This window comes from Equus quagga, chromosome 6, assembly GCF_021613505.1.
Source record: "Equus quagga isolate Etosha38 chromosome 6, UCLA_HA_Equagga_1.0, whole genome shotgun sequence".
NCBI classification, from domain to species: Eukaryota; Metazoa; Chordata; class Mammalia; order Perissodactyla; family Equidae; genus Equus; species Equus quagga.
In genome coordinates, this window is record NC_060272.1 from 136,135,369 (window position 1) to 136,153,256 (window position 17,888).

A 17,888-nucleotide genomic window follows, 5' to 3' on the forward strand; every position below is an offset into this window, starting at 1 on the left:
TTGCCGGTTTGGATCCTGGGTGGGGACATGGCACTGCTTGGCACGTCATGCTGTGGTAGGCGTCCCACATATAAAGTAGAGGAAGATGGGCACGATGTTAGCTCAGGGCCAGGCTTCCTCAGCAAAAAAAAGTGGAGGACTGGCAGTAGTTGGCTCAGGGCTAATCTTCCTAAAAAAAAAAATCAATACTGTTGTCTTAAGTAATTGAAATTAGGGAATCTGCATTGATACAATATTATCACCTAATCTGTAGACCTGATCCTATTAATGGTCCCAATAATGCCCTTTTTAACGAAAGAAAATGCTAGATTATGTGTGTCATTCAGTCTCTGTATCTCCAGTTCCTTTATTTTATTTATTTTATTTTATTTTTATATTTTATATTTTATATTATTATTTTTGCTAAGGAAAATTCACCCCGAGCTAACATCTGTTCCCAGTCTTCCTCTTTTTGCTTGAGGAAGATTCACCCTGAGGTTACATCTGTGCCGGTCTTCCTCTATATTGTATGTGGGTTGCCACCACAACTTGGCCACCGAAGAGTGGTGCAAGTCCACGGCCGGGAACAGAACCTCAGGCTCGTGAAGTGGAATGCCCCGAACTTAACCACCAGGCCACTGGGCCAGCCCTCCAGTTCCTGTAAACAGTCCTCAGTTTCTTTACATTTTGTAACACTGACATTTGCAGAGTACAGGCCAGTGCACTTAGAGTGCCCTTCATTTCGGTTTGTCTCACATTTTGTATGTGAATAAGGCCAAGTTTGTAGAGCCCCGTTTTCTCACTTTTATCTAGAATGCAGTAGGTTTGTTTTGGGGAATGAGCTTTTCTACTTTGAAGATATTTAATATTTTTAAATCCCTTATATTTTCATGTTGAAAGATTGCCATAGAGTTGAAGTCAATCTTTTATTTAATGAACTGAATTATTATTGGCATATTAGAATTTCAAGTATATAATGTTTCAATATGACTCATTTTTATATTTTGTAGTAGAGAATAACTCCATTTTCCAAATCAGTTATTTTGTTGACCTAACTTTTTAGGGACTTACTATAAAATAAATCATCGTAATAGTGAAACCTCCATTGTGTCTTCCTCTTGATACACTTAAAATGTTTGTGACTACTAAGGTAATGGTTAAAACATTTTTTTAAGTATGTAGAAAAATGTATTTGGGATTTCTTGCATTGTATTTTCTTTTTGTAAATATGGCAAAAGGTCTTTTAAAAGCTCAGTTTATTCTGAAAATTTATTTATTTTATTCTTTAGGATCAGTTCCTTTTTTCTTCCATGTCTATTATGGATTTTGTAAAAGAATATTTTATCACATTTTATTTCAGGATGTTCAAGATCCTTCAGTATTTGTAACTTTCCCTTTGGAGGAAGATGAAAATATATCTCTAGTTGCTTGGACAACCACGCCCTGGACTCTACCTAGTAACCTGGCCCTGTGTGTCAATCCAGATATGCAATATGTGAAAATTAAAGGTAAGTATGAGCCTGGTTACTTGTGACAGATATGGATGAGATAATTTTAACATATTTTGGAAAAGAATGAAAGCTTCCATTTCTTGTTAGAGTAAAAATAGAAGTCTTTGAAAAAGCTCTAGACTTAATCAGAAAAATATCCTCTAAAAGAGTTTTTCATTTCTGATTGAAAAAGTAACACACACAAAAATGTAAAAAGTAAAAATTCCGTATAATTTTCAGATTGTAATACATTTTTACACATCATTCCCCTATTACAGATGCAGAACTGGAGCTTTAAAGAGGTGGCATCTTATCGTTATTGGAAATCTCAGATATGTGTTTTTTCAACACCAACAAGCAATTAATGCACACACTAAGTATCTGGAGTTAGTATCCAGTCCCGCACGTTAAGGACTCGACCTAGAAAGACTGCCCCCACCACCACACTACCACCTCAGATGCCAATTGCAAGTCCAGGTTGTCCCTGTGTTTCTCACTGACCCATGACCCCCTCCTTGGGTTCGAGAAACCGGTTTATCATAAAAGAATATAAAGGATACAGATGAACAGCCAGATGAGGAAGTACATAAGGCAAGGCCTGGAAGGGGCCTGGGCACAGGAGCTTCTGTCCTCATGGAACGGGGCAGAGGGGGATCACCCTTACGGCACTTTGTTCACTAAGCCAGAAGCCCTCTGAACGGTATCCTTTTGGGTTTTTGTGGAGGCCTTATTACATAGGCATGGTTGATTAGATCATTGGCCATTGGTGATCCGGCACAATCTCCAACCCCTCTCCTCTCCCCAGAGGTGGAGGAGAGGGGTGTGTGTGTGAAAGTTCCAACCCTTTTTTATAATAATCATGTGGTTGGTTACCCTGGCAACCAGCCCCCATCCTGAGGTTACCCAGGGGCTTCCAAAGTCACCTTATTGATATAACTAAAGGCACCTTTGTGGCTCTCATCACTTAGGAAATTCCAAGGGTTTTAGGAGCTCTGCCAAAAATGGAGATAAAGACCAAGTACCTATTTCTTATTATAAATCACAAAATCACAGAATCACTACCAGAACTTGAGAATTTGGAGCCTTTCAAATATTCCCTGCTAGGCTGTTAACCATAGTCTCAATGAGGTACTTTCCTTAGAGATTTGTATGAAAAAAGAAGCTTAGTACCTTCACATTTCAATAGTTTATGGTGGGAGGAAAGAAGCCAGGGAAAGAAAAGAAACCTCATAGCCAGAAAAAAATCCATCTTACAGGACAGTTAACTTGATTCACAATAGCTTGTGCTGGCAAGGGAAAAATATTGAGAGGAATAGGAAAGAATTGGGAGTCAGAAAACAGGTATTTTTATTATTATTTGGCTGTGCCTTGGCCGTGCATAGGACCGAGAGTTGGTTTCTAATGGTCCTTTCTGGGAAAGAGCTGTTGTCCAGGCAGGGCCTGCCTCTGCTTCTCCAGGCAGTTAGAGTCCTACCTTCACAAGTTCCCGGTGTCATCCCTGGGTATGGCCATGGTGTAATGAGCCTGAACGCCTTAGGGCCATCTGGCCAAGATTTCGATCATGTCACTCCTCTGCCTGCATATGGCTCTTGTACTTGGCGGACTGTATGTCCTGAGTTTTATTTAGAAAATGTAGACTCCGCTTATAACTGAGCTCCTGTGAGGTCAGAGCTGGTGAATGGAAGCATTATTTGTAGCAGTTTTTCAATGAACTTCAAGGGTCTTCAAAAGGATCCATAGATTCTCATTTTTCTTATAGTGGACTGAATATATGACATAGGCTGTAATAAATTCTCGGGTATATCATACTTTACAGTTGGGAGTTTAAATTAGCCTAAGTTTTGGTAGGGCAATTTCTCAGTACCTGTTAAATTTTAAATGTTTATACAGTTGTTCCTGCTTTTCTGTTTCTAGGGTAGTATCCTCCAGAAACACTTCCAGTGAGGGTGCAAAGAGACATTCAAGGATATTCATAGTAATAAAAATTTGAAAACAATTTAAATGTCTAGTATTAGTTGGTTTGTTAAAAATAACTTGTATCTCCGTAAAATGGAGTGCTATAGAGCTATTTAAAAGAAAGAGAAAGATCCATATATGCTAATATATGAAAAGATTTTCACAATTATGTGAAAACAAATTGCAAAACTGTATTAATATTCCATAATTGTTAGAAAAAATTACACATTCATGTAAGATGTATGTTAGCGTATACATTGAAAAATATCTAGAGGAAGAGACATGCAAACGATAGTGCTTGAGGGGGCACGACATTAGAAGGGACTTTGTGAGCTTCTTGGTTTGTTAATATTATGGCTTTTAAACATTCACATATATTACCTTTGGTAGGAGAAAATAAAGCTTAATTTACTTAAAATGGATAGAGGTGCAATTAACAACTGATAAGATGCCCAGGTGCGTTTGATGTTTTTGTCTTTTGTGTGTCTGGGAAGCAGTGTGCCCTAGTGCTCTTTGCGGTGTTTCTCTGTGTGTGATAAGCACGCTGGATGCAGGTGATAACAGGAGCCCTGCAGGGAAAAGTACACTGAGAGGTATCTTTAGAGTCATCCAGAGTCTGAATGTGACTGAAGTCCGCTTCTTCTCTTGCTCTCATAGATGTCGTCAGAGGAAAATTACTCATTTTGATGGAAGCCAGATTGTCAGCCCTCTATAAATTGGAGAGTGACTATGAGATCCTTGAAAGGTGAATATGCAAGTCATTGATTTGTGCTTGTGTTTCTGTGTCTTTAGCTTTCAAAAGTGAGAGCTTATTACCCAAAAGTTATATTATTCAAGATTAGTTTGAAGTAGTGAAACGGAGTGTGTTGAGGTCACACATTCCAGCACTGACGACTTAGAAACGAGGGAACTACAAGTGATGTGGCTGCAGCCTCCTCTCCTTCGCGATTTAATCTAACTCTGAGTTTGCCTTTCTCCTTTTCCTAGATTTCCTGGTGCCTATCTCAAAGGCAAGAAATACACGCCCCTGTTTGACTATTTTGTGAAGGTGAGCTCAGGGCCTGTAGACGGGCTTTCGGCACCTGTTCTTGGGTAACTGAAGCCACATGATGATAGCTGGGGTGGCACTCGCCAATTGTGGTGCCATCAGTACGAGGGGCCTGAATTCAGAAGTGCTTCAGTGTTAACGAAATTAAATTCTGTTTGTATTGCCTTCTTGTTTTAGGAATTAAAATCCTATAGGAATTTTTAAAATACTTTTCTCAACTTACGTAAGGAATTACTTTACATTTGATAAGATTTATATGTGTTTATTTTTATTGTTTTTAATTTACTTATCACCCAGGAAATTTATTGAGTTTTTTGGGGTTTTTTTTGAGGAAGATTATCCCTGAGCTAACTGCTGCCAGTCCTCCTCTTTTCGCTGAGGAAGACTGGCCCTGAGCTCACATCCATGCCCATCTTCCTCTACTTTATACATGGGATGCCTACCACAGCATGGCTTGCCAAGCCATGCCATGTCTGCACCCGGGACCTGAACCAGTGAACCCCGGGCCACCAAAGTGGAATGTGTGCCCTTAACCGCTGTGCCACTGGGCCGGCCCCAAGCTTTTTTGTTGTTTTTTTTTTTTTTTTTACAAAGATGGTGCTCAGTGTGTAAAAGTAAACAGAATTCATATCAAGGAAATTGATGAGGTGGGTGTTTTAAATCTGAGCACCCAACAGAGCTCATACATTTAGTGTTCTTAAGAGTCATAAAGCTGTTCTATGTAGTTTTCATTTTCTGACAACAGAGAATCCACAGGTACGGTTGCAAACCCCAGCACCACCACCAACAAAAAAACAAGGTCAGCAGGAATTTTCCATTAGTCCTTATTTATAGGTCGTGGAGTAAAGTAATGAGCAGCACCCTCAGACCTGGCTTTACACACTGTGTGGAAATTATATTCAGCTGGATGTAGCATGAGCCAGCAAAACCTTGCATCACAGGCCGGGATAAAACATGTGCTTGCTTCTCTGTTCTGGTTCAGTGCAGGGGTAGAGTTTGGTTAATGCAGATGACCTCTGCCATTTGGGCTCTCTCCACAGTATCACGCACACCTGTCTCTCCATTTTTGTGCACCTGGAGTGTTTTCCCATGTTTCTTGTTTCCTAATTTGTGGCTTTCTTCCTCCTTCCATGTTGCTGCTCACAGATTTCTGTACGCTCTGCCTGGTCGGGTCCCTCCCTATGAGCCTGTAGTCGTTTGCTGGCACATTCCTCATCAGGTGTTCTCCACTTGGCACAAGGCAGACTTGCTTCCTAACCATGTCCCCTAATGGTGCTTCAAACATATCCTTTGCTTCCATCAAACTAGCCCTTTCTTTTCTTCCCTCTCTGCCTTTGTTTTCATTAAGTTTTCGAAAACTCCCATTTAAAAAAAAATCCCTCATCTTGTTTTAATATCATATCTGCTGGAGTTCAACCCACTCTTCAAGGCTAGACTCAGATGCTATCTGAAAAATGCATTTTCTGAAATGCTTTGGCTTCTCCCTCTGATAAATGTCATTACTGCATTCTTGTCTTATATATCTTAACATATTTTGTTTTATATTTGTTTTTATTTGTCTTAAAATTCTTCTGCTAGATTAGTGATTCAGCCTTTCTGAATCACAGACTCTGTTGAGAACCCTGTTGAGGAAAGCTCAGCCCTCTCAGAAAATGCATGTGTCCACACTGGATAGGACCTTTGGGTTAAATTGGGGTCTGTCTGGAATATGCACTCAATATGTAGAATTAAGTTGAATAACACCTGTGATAACACCTATCCATTCAGTTAGCTTCCTGAAATTTCTGGGACCTTCGGTGGGTTTTAGACAGATAGTACAAATTTTTTTTTTGAGGAAGATTAGCACTGAGCTAACTGCTGCCAATCCTCTTCATTTTGCTGAGGAAGACTGGCCCTGAGCTAACGTCCATGCCCATCTTCCTCTATTTTATATGTGGGACGCCTACCACAGCATGGCGTGCCAAGTGGTGCCATGTCCGCACCTGGGATCCGAACAGGCGAACCCCGGGCTGCCGAAGTGGAATGTGTGCACTTAACCACTGTGCCACCGGGCCAGCCCCTACAAATTCTTTGATTTAAGACCAAATCATCTGGTGTATACCTGAAATACGTATGTTCTGAAATATGCAGTAGGAGCTATGAGAGTAGGTGCTGCCTGTGGGGACTGCTCACCCACCTCAGCCGTGGTGGGAACAGGATCCAGAGCCCCAGGACAGGAATGTGGTGTGGGGTTTCTTGGTATTCAGTTAAAAACGGTAATATACGTTTGTACGTCTGATTCTAAGGACACACATATTGTCCCTCCGTATTTACACTATTGAAGACACACCTTTTAGCACCTATCATACCACACCAGAAACATTTCCAGGTGATTTGGGTTAAAGCAATTAAAAATTCATGGTCATCTTCAAGTTTAATGTTGCTGAAAATGACATTGTATTTGGAACCAGAAGACCTTGTTTCAGGCCCTGGCTTCATCACTGCTAGTTGTGTGATTTGGGCAAACCATTTCATCTTTGTTCTGAGTTTGTTCATCTGTGAAATGCAAATAGAACCAGAACATTTTTAAAATATGGGAATACTAATACCTTTTTCACAGGATTATAGGAATTAAATGTGAAAATCATTTCTGAAAGTACTTTTTACGAAAGGAAGAGAGATAAGAAAGCAAAGGATCAGTTTCAGCCAAACAAAGGGTATTCGGAAAGAAATATTAAGAGATGAAGGCAGAAAAAGTAGGTCTGTAGCCTTATCCCTGTGTTAAGCTGATTTCATTGTTGTTGCAAAGAAAATCAATTGAAAACATTTCCCCTTGGTGTTAGAGTGAGTGCACTACCTGTCAATAGAACTTGCAACCTTGGCTTCTCCATCTTGGTTCTTTCAAGGTTTGCCTTTTGTGACTGAATACTTGAGCTGGACTGAGAGGAACAGGAGGAGCAAGCCTATGCAGTGATTGGAGATAGACCGGGAAGGGAGTAGTTTAGGGAGCGCATTTTCTGGGCCTGTGTGCTAAACTGCATGCTGGGGCTGGTGAGGAGGTCATTTATACATGATGAATTGTTTTTCATGGAAAAGATGTGTTGCGTTAGCTTGTTTCTTCTCAGTCTGAATTATTCTGTCTTTTCTCCTTCTGAAAATAATTTTGCATTTCAGATTCTTACCAAAACCTGTTATTAAATTATGATATGGTAGTGCTTCATCCTTTAAGCTTGCTCACCTTCTTTTTCCAGTGTAAAGAGAATGGTGCTTTTACTGTGCTTGTTGACAACTACGTAAGGGAGGAAGAAGGCACTGGCGTTGTACACCAAGCTCCTTACTTCGGTGCTGTGAGTAGTATAATCTTGCAGATGTACTTATGAGAAGTCAACATCAGTGGCCACTGTGCCGTGGCTATGGGTGTGGCTGTGTGTGTGGTGTTCCTTACTCTTGTTTAAACCATGGGGTAGACCTCTTTTCCAGATCACTGCTCCCGAAAATGGCTTATAAAACTTGCATGTGTAATTCCTTTTCACCCTGACCTGGTTTCGGAAAAAACCAGTGGGCTGAATCCTGGGTGTTGCCAGGCATTTAGTCTTTCTGAAAGGCATGCTATGTTTTCATTCATTCACGCTTTACGTCCAGTCCTCTTGCTCTTTATGGTATGCATTCTGTGGAGTCATGCAGTCACCACGACTGTCAGTGCCGAAGGGTTCCCTCACCTCCACTGTGTTCTTGACTAAATTTACTGCATGATCAGAAGGGAGAATCTGACCTCTCCTCAAAACTGTATGGTGTGGTTAAATTGAAATTTTTCCCAGAGTAATTTTTCTAAAGATGTGATCCTTTTAACATAATTGTATGTGAATAAAACAGAAGAGTATAAGGGATTAAGGGCACACATTTCAGAGCAAATCAGACCTCACCTTAAGTCACAACCCTGCCACTCACAGGCGGCCTCTGAGTCAGTTACTTGGCCTGTCTGGACCTCCTTTTCCTCCTCTGGAACATGGGTGACAGTACATCCTGTCTGGTGACTGTAAGGGTTCAACAAATCACCTGTGAGGAGCGTTGGGCACAGCTCTGATGCTGTAAGGTGTGGACAGTCACGGTGCCAGTGCCGCCCCCACTGGGGACCTGCCGCTCCTCTCAGCTCCACCGTCTGTCCTGAGAGGGCTGGTGCTGGCTGTCTCTGTGCTCCTTTTGTCTTTGTACTTAACCTGTACAGGGATTTTTACTAGGAAATCTTCAAACATACACAGGAGTAAAGAAAATACTGTAATAAATTCATATATTCACATCATCCTGCTGCATTAATTATCAGCATTTTGGAAACTCCATTTTATCTGTTTGTTCCCTCTCCCCTTCTACCACACCTTTTTTTTTATTTTGGCTAGAGGGTTTTGAAGCAAATCCTCAACATCATGTCTTTCATCTGTAAATACTTCACATCTCTGACTGATAAGGACTTATAGTTTTAATATAGCCACCATGCCATTGTTATACTAGATAAAATTAACTGTTCCTTAATATTACCTAATACCTGTCCATATTCAAATTGAGTGGAAGCATTCTTGATAAACTGTTTATTGAGTGTTAGGAACTAGTCAAATTTCAGTTATTCATAGTAGTTTTAGGGTCAACGGTATGGTTGTGCCACTGATGATAAATAATAAAAAGATAACTTCTTGGTTTTGAATTATAGTTTAAGTTTTCTTTTTAAAATGTAAATATCTATCATGTGCTATAGTAGTAACTCATATATTGTCCTGAATGACAGGCAGGTTAATGTTGTAGAAGATCAGGTCTTTAAACGGCATTTGGTGACATTTTCCGAGAGACCCTCCATGTGGTAGCTTTGCCATTGCTGCGCTGTGACTTCTCCAGAGTCTGTACCTCTGCATGACTGTCCGCCTGTCATTCTGGCTCTGTTCAGGAATGCTGTTCTTAGCTAGTCTATGTGGGCGTGGCTGTTTGCTCTACACTAAATGGTTCAGATTGCTGGGCTTCGGGGCTTGTCCTGTCTGTGTTGTGCAGGTGTGTTTGGGTCTTCCTTCATGGCCAGGCTGTCACTGCCCTTACTCTTAGCACATCCACATCACACAGGCAGCCTCTCAGCACAGTGAGACTTGAACACTGGCCCCGGTGGAAGCATATTGGCTTTCCAGTTTGTCTTGGCGTAAAACCAGAGTGTGGTTTCACTGTTCAGCCTGAGACAGTCCCTTTAATTTTAGCTTCAGGCAGCATAGCACAGCAGTGAAGACCTTGGACTCTTAGAGTCCAACAACCTTGGAGCCAGGCATTGCCACTTTGCAGCTGAGCTTTTTCTTTGTGCCTCAGCTTCCTCTTCTGTAAAATGTGGGTAGTTGCTGGTTTGTTCGAGGGGAGCACATAGTTAAAACCTAGTGCACCTGTCTGCCTTCCTCACAGGATCATCATGGAGATTAAATAAGCTAAGTAATCAAGCGTTCATAGCACATTATACGTGTTTGCTAATTATTGTTAACACTGCTCAAAATGTATTCCTGCAGCATGGTAGTGTGCCTGGGTAAACTATGCTGCCTGGGGCCCGTTCATTTATTTGTAAAGTGAATACTTCGGATTTAGATCAGTGTTGCTATCCTTTCGGCCACTCCTTGGCAGAATGCAAATCCAGGTGCACATCAGGCATCATGCAGTATGTGCTAAATAGGTCCTTCCATACGCCTCCATGTGCTTCTGCTCTGTGCATATGTGTATGTGCCTATATGCTGCGATTAGAAATCAGATTTGATTTCGCTTTAATACATGCATGTGTGTCCTCTCTCTTCTCACTTAGTAGACACTCTGCTGTATGTAGGGGTCTGTGAAGTAACGGCTGGGAAAACTGGGGAGGTGACCTAATCCCCTATCCAACTGTAGGGCTCTGTATCTCTGAGTGGTCCTTGAATTCACTTCAGTTGAGAAGATAACTAAAGGTATTACATTTACATGTCAGAATACTGAAAACTTGTCTTGTAAGTCTGTCACCTTCTGTACACTCCTGTCTGTACACTCCTCGCTCCCTGCACCCACATTTCTTAAAGTGTTTTGTTCTGCCCTCCATCCCCCTTGCCCTTCTCCCCAGGATGACTATCGAGTCTGTATGGACTTCGGCATCATTCAGAAAGACTCTCTCCCTATTTGTCCTGTGGATGCATCAGGCTGTTTCACAGCGGAAGTGACAGATTTCATGGGACAGTATGTAAAGGTCTGTATCTGTGTGACATAGAAAGGTGTCAGTTTTGTCATACTTCTTTCATTAATCAGTTTTTTATTAAATAGCTTCCATATCTGGGATTTTTTTTTTCCAGGAAGTTGTTTTTGTTTTGTTTCAGCACAGAAAATTGAAAGGACAGACAGATGTTATCTGCTGCATTCTGAGGGTCTAGTACGTTCAAAGGAATCTTGCTATAGTTTGAAGGGTAGGGATCAGAAAAACTGGGCTCTGATTTGTGGCTCATGAAGCAGCTTTGTGACCTTGGGGTAATCATTGCTGATTGAAAACCTCACTACCTTAAATGGCATGAAATGTACCTAAAGTTGTGCAGCGGCTAAAATATAGACCGAATATTTTTATAATACTTTTGTTATTTGTGCCTTTTGTTTATAGAAAAAGTATCAAAATAACAGATTTTAGTAATATACTCAATTTTCTTGTGTTACTACATATTGTAGGTTATTTTGATGGCTAGATTTTAATTTTTTAACAGGATGCTGACAAAAATATCATCAGGACCCTGAAGGAACACGGCCGACTCCTTGTTGCCAGCACCTTCACTCACAGCTACCCTTTCTGCTGGAGGTGAGAAGACATGAAGACTGTGTTGTAGCTAGAGCTTCAGACTTTTGGATGCCCTTAATATGTGTGCCCATTCCACCAATTTGTGGTTCCCATCTCATTTGTGTCCTTCAGAGTTAGTGTATGGAAACTGCCTTCTTGTGTGAAGGAGAATTGTGTGGATACATACAGTTACCTCTTTCCTCAGGAGTTGGGCGAGAAATACAGACATATGCAAATAGGTTTTGTATTGGGGCCATATGTGTTTAGCATGCGACATATCTCTAGAATTTTCTAATGGAATTTAGTGAGAAATATAATGTGACATCAAGTTTACTACAAAACCATACTGCTGTGGTGTGGGTGAAAGTGGGGTGCTCCGTGGCATCATGTTCTGTTCCCACGTTTCCTCTGTGTTGAAATTGACATCATTTCTCAGACAGCTGTCACACCAGCAGGACTGTTTTCTTCCTTGTCTTCTATTACTAGCTTTTGCCTTTCTTGGCATTGTGGAGGGAGGTGACCAATACTGAGGACATAGACATTAGTATTTGCAATAAAAGTAAATATTAGCAGAAAGCCAAATAGGTGGTAGTGATGTCAGTCATACCCTGGGCACCTGCATCCCTCAGTCTCACCAGCCACGTCTGCTTTTTCGATTCCCCAGGTCGGACACTCCCCTCATTTACAAAGCAGTGCCCAGCTGGTTCGTGCGAGTGGAGCACATGGTGGACCAGCTGCTGAGGAACAATGACCTGTGTTACTGGTGAGCAGTAAGATGTGTGTCTTCGTTGTGTCCTTTGTCACGTAGTAAGTATTGGTTATACTTCCCCCCAACTGTAATAATTTTAATAGCTAACTTTTATTGTATATTGTGATAATAACTTTTTTATTCTGTATTTTCAGGAACACAAAATAATTTAAATAATATTATGTAGTAGAAGTAGCATCCTTCTTATGGTAAAGCTTATAAGGGAGCGTTTTTCTTTTTTAAAACCCAGTGGAAATAAGAAACTGCCATTTATTTGATTTGCAGAATGGAATAACTTTGGGGAAAAATCTGGCCATACTCTTGGAGTTCCTTAGCCTTAAGTAATAATCATTATCAGGATAAGCATTTATGTTTGGAGTACCTACAGAGGCCCTTTACGCTTCCACACTGGACACTAGTTGAGTCTCTAGAGGACAGTGGCGTCTTGTGCACCCCCACTTTGTGGATGAGCCTGCAGGGACGAGAGCCTCACTTTCCTCAGCTGCTGTCTGACCCACGGAGGGGTGTTACTCAGCCGCTGAGTGCAGAAGCAAAATAAGGCTGAATGTGTGTGTTCCAGGAGAATGTTTTTCACTGGGTGATCACTGAGGGTGATCACTATGTCTTACTTCCCACAGAACCCAACTCAACTTAAAAACTGCATTTGATTTTGGAAGAATGAGGAGAATCTCAGAACAGTAAAAAGAAATGGTTATAAACTAGAGCTTTCTGTATTTCCTAGAAAAATGACCCTGATTTCTCAAGAAAAAGTAGTTTTTCTGCTTTTGTACCAAGGAAGCTCTTTAGTTCCCCTAACGTGTGAAGTGCTGGCTGTGGAATATTAGTGTGCTGGCCTCGTGTGGGTGCAGGCCTGTAAACTGACCCTTATCATACTGTATGGTAACCACGGTGCCTGAGAGAACAGGGTGTTTGGGAGCCTGGGGGCCCCTGACTCAGTGTTAAGCTTGGGAAGGTTTCATGCAAAGCCAAGCCTCAAAGGATAAGGAGCCATTTACCAAGTGGAGGCAGTGGAATCCTGGGGGCGGGTGGCAGAGGGAAGGAGGGCTGTGGGCACAGGCAAAGGCATTAGGTGAAGAGCTGCCTTCTCAGGAATTTGCCTCACTGCTGGAGCCTAGAGTGCCATGCCAGGGGGACATCAGATGAGCCTGCGGAGGCGGCTACCTACCAGCTACAAGCAACATGACCTGTGTGGATTCTTAATTAGTAGATGACGGGGAGCCCTTGCTAGTGAGTTTCAGTAGAAACTGTTGTGTGGCAGATGGCCTGAAGACCAGATCTGAGTGGGACCAGGCTAGCCAGCATCATGGTGACTGGTTAGAGGACTGTGGCAGTCCTGTGGTGGAGAGCGGGACAAGGAAGCTGTGGACTGTGGGGTTTCCCATTACAGAGTGTCTTCACTGGGATGAATTCACAGCACATACAGCCACTGTGGGTCGTCTGGTGCTGTCCATGCAGAAGACGTTCTCCCAGGAGCGAGCTCAGCACTTCCAGAATGTTAGGTCCACAAAGCATTATACAAAGGCTTATGCCGACCTAATTAAAAGTTTACTTACTCATATTCTTACGTGATCACTTATCTGACCTGTTTATTGCAGGGTCCCGGAGTTCGTGCGAGAAAAGCGATTTGGAAATTGGCTAAAAGATGCACGTGACTGGGCAGTTTCCAGAAACAGATACTGGGGCACTCCTATCCCACTGTGGGTCAGCGATGACTTGGAGGAGGTGAGGCAGGGAGGTGCTTCCTGGGGTTGGTTTTTGCTGAAGCACTTCATTTGTGCATCTGAATATGAGGTAAAAGAATATGATTTCTTTTTTTCTCTATCCCTTTCTTATTTCGTCTGTTTTTTTCCTCTTTATTCTTTCCTAGAATCATGACATAAATAAGAATATGTTTTTAGGGTTTTTAATTAATTTTTACTTTACTTTTACTTATAAATACTGTTTTTAAAATTTCCCTCTGTATAAAAGTGAAGAATGCAGTTTTTGTCAGGTAAATCCACGCAGTAAATTGTTTGTGTTATGTTGCTCTGATCTTTTTCTCCTTGTGAGCTATTATGAAGAAAACACAGACTCCAACCCTGCACTGAGTCTTAGAGTGTTAAACCAACTGTATAGTGATGAAAAAGGAAGACTTAAAAATAAATTACCACAGCATTGCAGACCTTTAATCTGTAAAATCCAGCGGACATGTGAGTGTCTGTATAAATATATATACAGGAGTAAAGATGTATTCCCACAACAGAGCCTCTATCCAGAGCTGAGAGCGTTAGAGCAGTCGTGAGCCACAGCAGCTCAAGGAGCTTGGTAAATCCCCAGGAGGGACCGGAAACGCAACAGTAAAGTAGCTGAATCAGAAGACTTTTCAGTACTGAACAGGAGGGGCCTAGAAAGAGGCCGTGGGTGTTCACCAGGCAGCAGGAACCCCCTGGGTGAGAACCCCCAGCAACTCCTGCTGGTGCAGTCAGGCTGCACGGGCCTGTCAGAGGGCTCCCCTGTTCCAAGTGCCCCAGCTGGCCCATCTCTCAGCCTCCTTACCTGGACATCAGCCTAATGTCTTGTGATCGGATTACTTTGATCTGGTCCATGCAGTAATCTAGTTCATGCTTTGAATTGGAAAGAGTCCAGCTTAAATAGCCAAATTCAAGTGCCAGGAAGAAACTAAGATGCCTTAGAGTAATAATCTAGGCCTTTCACCTTTGCTGGTTGTTTTTGGCAGAAATTTGGACGTAGTAAACCCTCAAGAAATACTTGTTGGCATGATGGCCATGAAATCCTCTCCGTGTAGGGACTCTGTGTGATATAGGGCAGGTAACAAAGTAGAGAAGTCTGCTCCCCTCCTCAGATAGCAACGTGCAGTCTCTGGTGAGTGTGAGCCAGGTTGGTGATAACTATCCTCCAGCCCAGGCTGGTATACGAATGAGCTTCTAAAGAAGATCAAAGGTTTCTAAAACTAAACAAGAATGCTGCAGAAATTAACTCTGTGTGATGTTTGTATCTGAGGCACTCCCACTTTCTAACTTTGTTTTAACAGGTAGTTTGCGTTGGCTCAATGGCAGAACTTGAAGAACTGTCAGGAGCAAAGATCTCAGATCTGCACAGAGAGAGGTCAGTTTGTGAGGGATTCACTTCAGTTCTTTCCTTCAGAGAGCGTTGGGCTAGGTCCTGGCCATTAAAGCTTGGTCTCTGGAGCAGATCATGGAGCTACACGTAGAAGTCAGATGCTAGTTTGCTGAATTACTTTGTTGATGACTCATGTCATATGGAGGAAAGGTGGCCCCTGTCTGTAAGTTACTTGTCGGGACACTTTGGTGTATAACCTTCCAGGCCAAGCACTCAAGGTGCCTTCTTTTTTTAAAAAAAAAGATTTTATGGGGCTGGCCCCGTGGCCGAGTGGTTAAGTTCACGCGCTCCGCGGCAGGCGGCCCAGTATTTCGTCAGTTCAAATCCTGGGCGCGGACATGGCACTGCTCATCAGACCACGCTGGGGCAGCGTCCCACATGCCACAACTAGAAGAACCCACAATGAAGAATACACAACTATGTACCGGGGGGCTTTGGGGAGAAAAAGGAAAAAAAAAAATCTTTAAAAAGAAAAAAAAAAAAAGAAAGATTTTATTTTTCCTTTTTCTCCCCAAAGCCCCCCAGTACATAGTTGTATATATTTTAGTTGTGGGTCCTTCTAGTTGTGGTACGTGGGATGCCGCCTCAGCATGGCCTGATGACTGGTGCCATGTCCACACCCAGGATTCTAACCTGTGAAACCCTGGGCCACCGAAGCAGAGCACACGAACTTAACCACTCCAGCCCTGGGGCCAACCCCATCAAGGTGCCTTCTGAAACCCTGTGACAGCCACCGATACTTCTGTTTGCAGGGGCATACCATAGAGCTTGTCAGGGCGTTCCGTTTCCTACTGGCAGTTAGACCAGTAGGTTCTGTTGTGCTTATAATTAAGAGAAATGGCTACTTCTCTGTTTATTAGCATCGACCATCTGACTATTCCTTCCCGTTGTGGGAAGGGGTCGTTGCATCGCATCTCTGAGGTGTTTGACTGCTGGTTTGAGAGCGGCAGCATGCCCTATGCCCAAGTTCATTACCCGTTTGAAAGCAAGAGGGAGTTCGAGGAGGCATTTCCTGCAGACTTCATTGCTGAAGGCATCGACCAGACCAGAGGATGGTAAGTTCCTTGTTCTTGCGAATGTTCTCTTGATTTTGTTTTACGCAGCAGGTTTTTTTTTTTTATTCTGATTTTTTTATTTTATTTTTTTATTTATTTTTTTATTGAGTTATTGATAGGTTACAATCTTGTGAAATTTCAATTGTACATTAATGTTTGTCAGTCATGTTGTAGGTGCACCACTTCACCCTTTGTGCCCACCCCCCACCCCACCTTTCCCCTGGTATCCACTAAACTGTTCTTGGTCCATAGTTTTAAATTCCTCATATGAGTGGAGTCATACACAGATTATCTTTCTCTCGCTGGCTTATTTCACTTAACATAATTCTCTCAAGGTCCATCCATGTTATTGCAAATGGAATGATTTTGTTCTGTTTTGCAGCTGAGTAGTATTCCATTGTATATATGTACCACATCTTCTTTATCCATTCGTCTGTTGATGGGCACTTAGGTTGCTTCCACGTCTTGGCTATTGTAAACAGTGCTGCAATAAACATTGGGGTGCACAGGACTTTGGGGATTGCTGACTTCAGGCTCTTTGGATAAATACCCAGTAGTGGGATGGCTGGATCGTATGGTAGTTCTATTTTTAGTTTTTTGAGGAATCTCCATACTGTTTTCCATAGTGGCTGCACCAGTTTGCATTCCCACCAGCAGTGTATGAGGGTTCCTTTTTCTCCGCAACCTCTCCAACATTTGTTGCTATTAGTTTTAGATATTTTTGTCATTCTAACGGGTATAAGGTGATATCTTAGTGTAGTTTTGATTTGCATTTCCCTGATGATCAGCGATGATGAGCATCTTTTCATGTGCCTATTGGCCATCAGTATATCTTCTTTGGAGAAATGTCTGTTCATGTCTCCAGCCCATTTTTTGATTCTTTATCAAAGAATCAAAGAGAGTTCTTTATATATTAAGGATATTAAGCCTTTGTCAGATATATGACTTGCAAATATTTTTTCCCAGTTAGTGGGTTGTTTTTTTGTTTCAATCCTGTTTTCATTTGCCTTGAAGAAGCTCTTTAATCTGATGAAGTCCCATTTGTTTATTCTTTCTATTGTTTCCCTTCTCTGAGAAGGCATGGTGTCCAAAAAGATCCTTTTAATACTGATGTCAAAGAGTGTACTGCCTACGTTTTCTTCCAGAAGCCTTATGGTTTCAGGTCTCACCTTTAGGTCTTTAATCCATTTTGAGTTTATTTTGGTGAATGGTGAAAAAGAATGGTCAATTTTCATTCTTTTACATGTGGCTTTCCAGTTTTCCCAGCACCATTTGTTGAAAAGACTTTCTTTTCTCCATTGTATGCCCTCAGCTCCTTTGTCAAAGATAAGCTGTCCATAGATATGTGGTTTTATTTCTGGGCTTTCAATTCTGTTCCATTGATCTGTGCACCAGTTTTTGTACAAGTACCACGCTTACGCAGCAGGTATTTTACTGAGCACCTAGCGTCTATCAGATGGGTGCTGGGGAGATTGTCAGACAAGACAGGCTCGCTCCTACCCTCTGCTCCTCACCACCAAACATCTCATTGAAGTGTCTTTGGAGTAGGAATTTTTCACTGGAGTAGGACAGTAGTTTTAGAGTTTGAATTATTTCACTTACATTTTGGAATATAGAGATTTGTTTTGCTGGAAGATTAAGTGATACAAAACACAATATGTGTTCTTAGCTTGTTTACTTCAAATAATTTACT

The 17,888-nt window shown here is 41.9% G+C and overlaps 1 protein-coding gene across 1 annotated transcript in view; it reads left to right on the top strand.

Moving 5' to 3' along the window:
• LOC124240962 (isoleucine--tRNA ligase, cytoplasmic) overlaps nt 1-17,888 on the top strand; it is a 77,628-nt gene that overhangs the window by 17,365 nt on the left and 42,375 nt on the right. The window contains exons 7-16 of the mRNA XM_046664321.1: nt 1,340-1,487; nt 4,083-4,170; nt 4,413-4,473; nt 7,704-7,799; nt 10,556-10,678; nt 11,181-11,272; nt 11,916-12,014; nt 13,616-13,742; nt 15,052-15,125; nt 16,001-16,195. Of these exons, the coding sequence (XP_046520277.1) occupies nt 1,340-1,487; nt 4,083-4,170; nt 4,413-4,473; nt 7,704-7,799; nt 10,556-10,678; nt 11,181-11,272; nt 11,916-12,014; nt 13,616-13,742; nt 15,052-15,125; nt 16,001-16,195 (1,103 nt within the window). The remainder of the gene's footprint in view (nt 1-1,339; nt 1,488-4,082; nt 4,171-4,412; nt 4,474-7,703; nt 7,800-10,555; nt 10,679-11,180; nt 11,273-11,915; nt 12,015-13,615; nt 13,743-15,051; nt 15,126-16,000; nt 16,196-17,888) is intronic.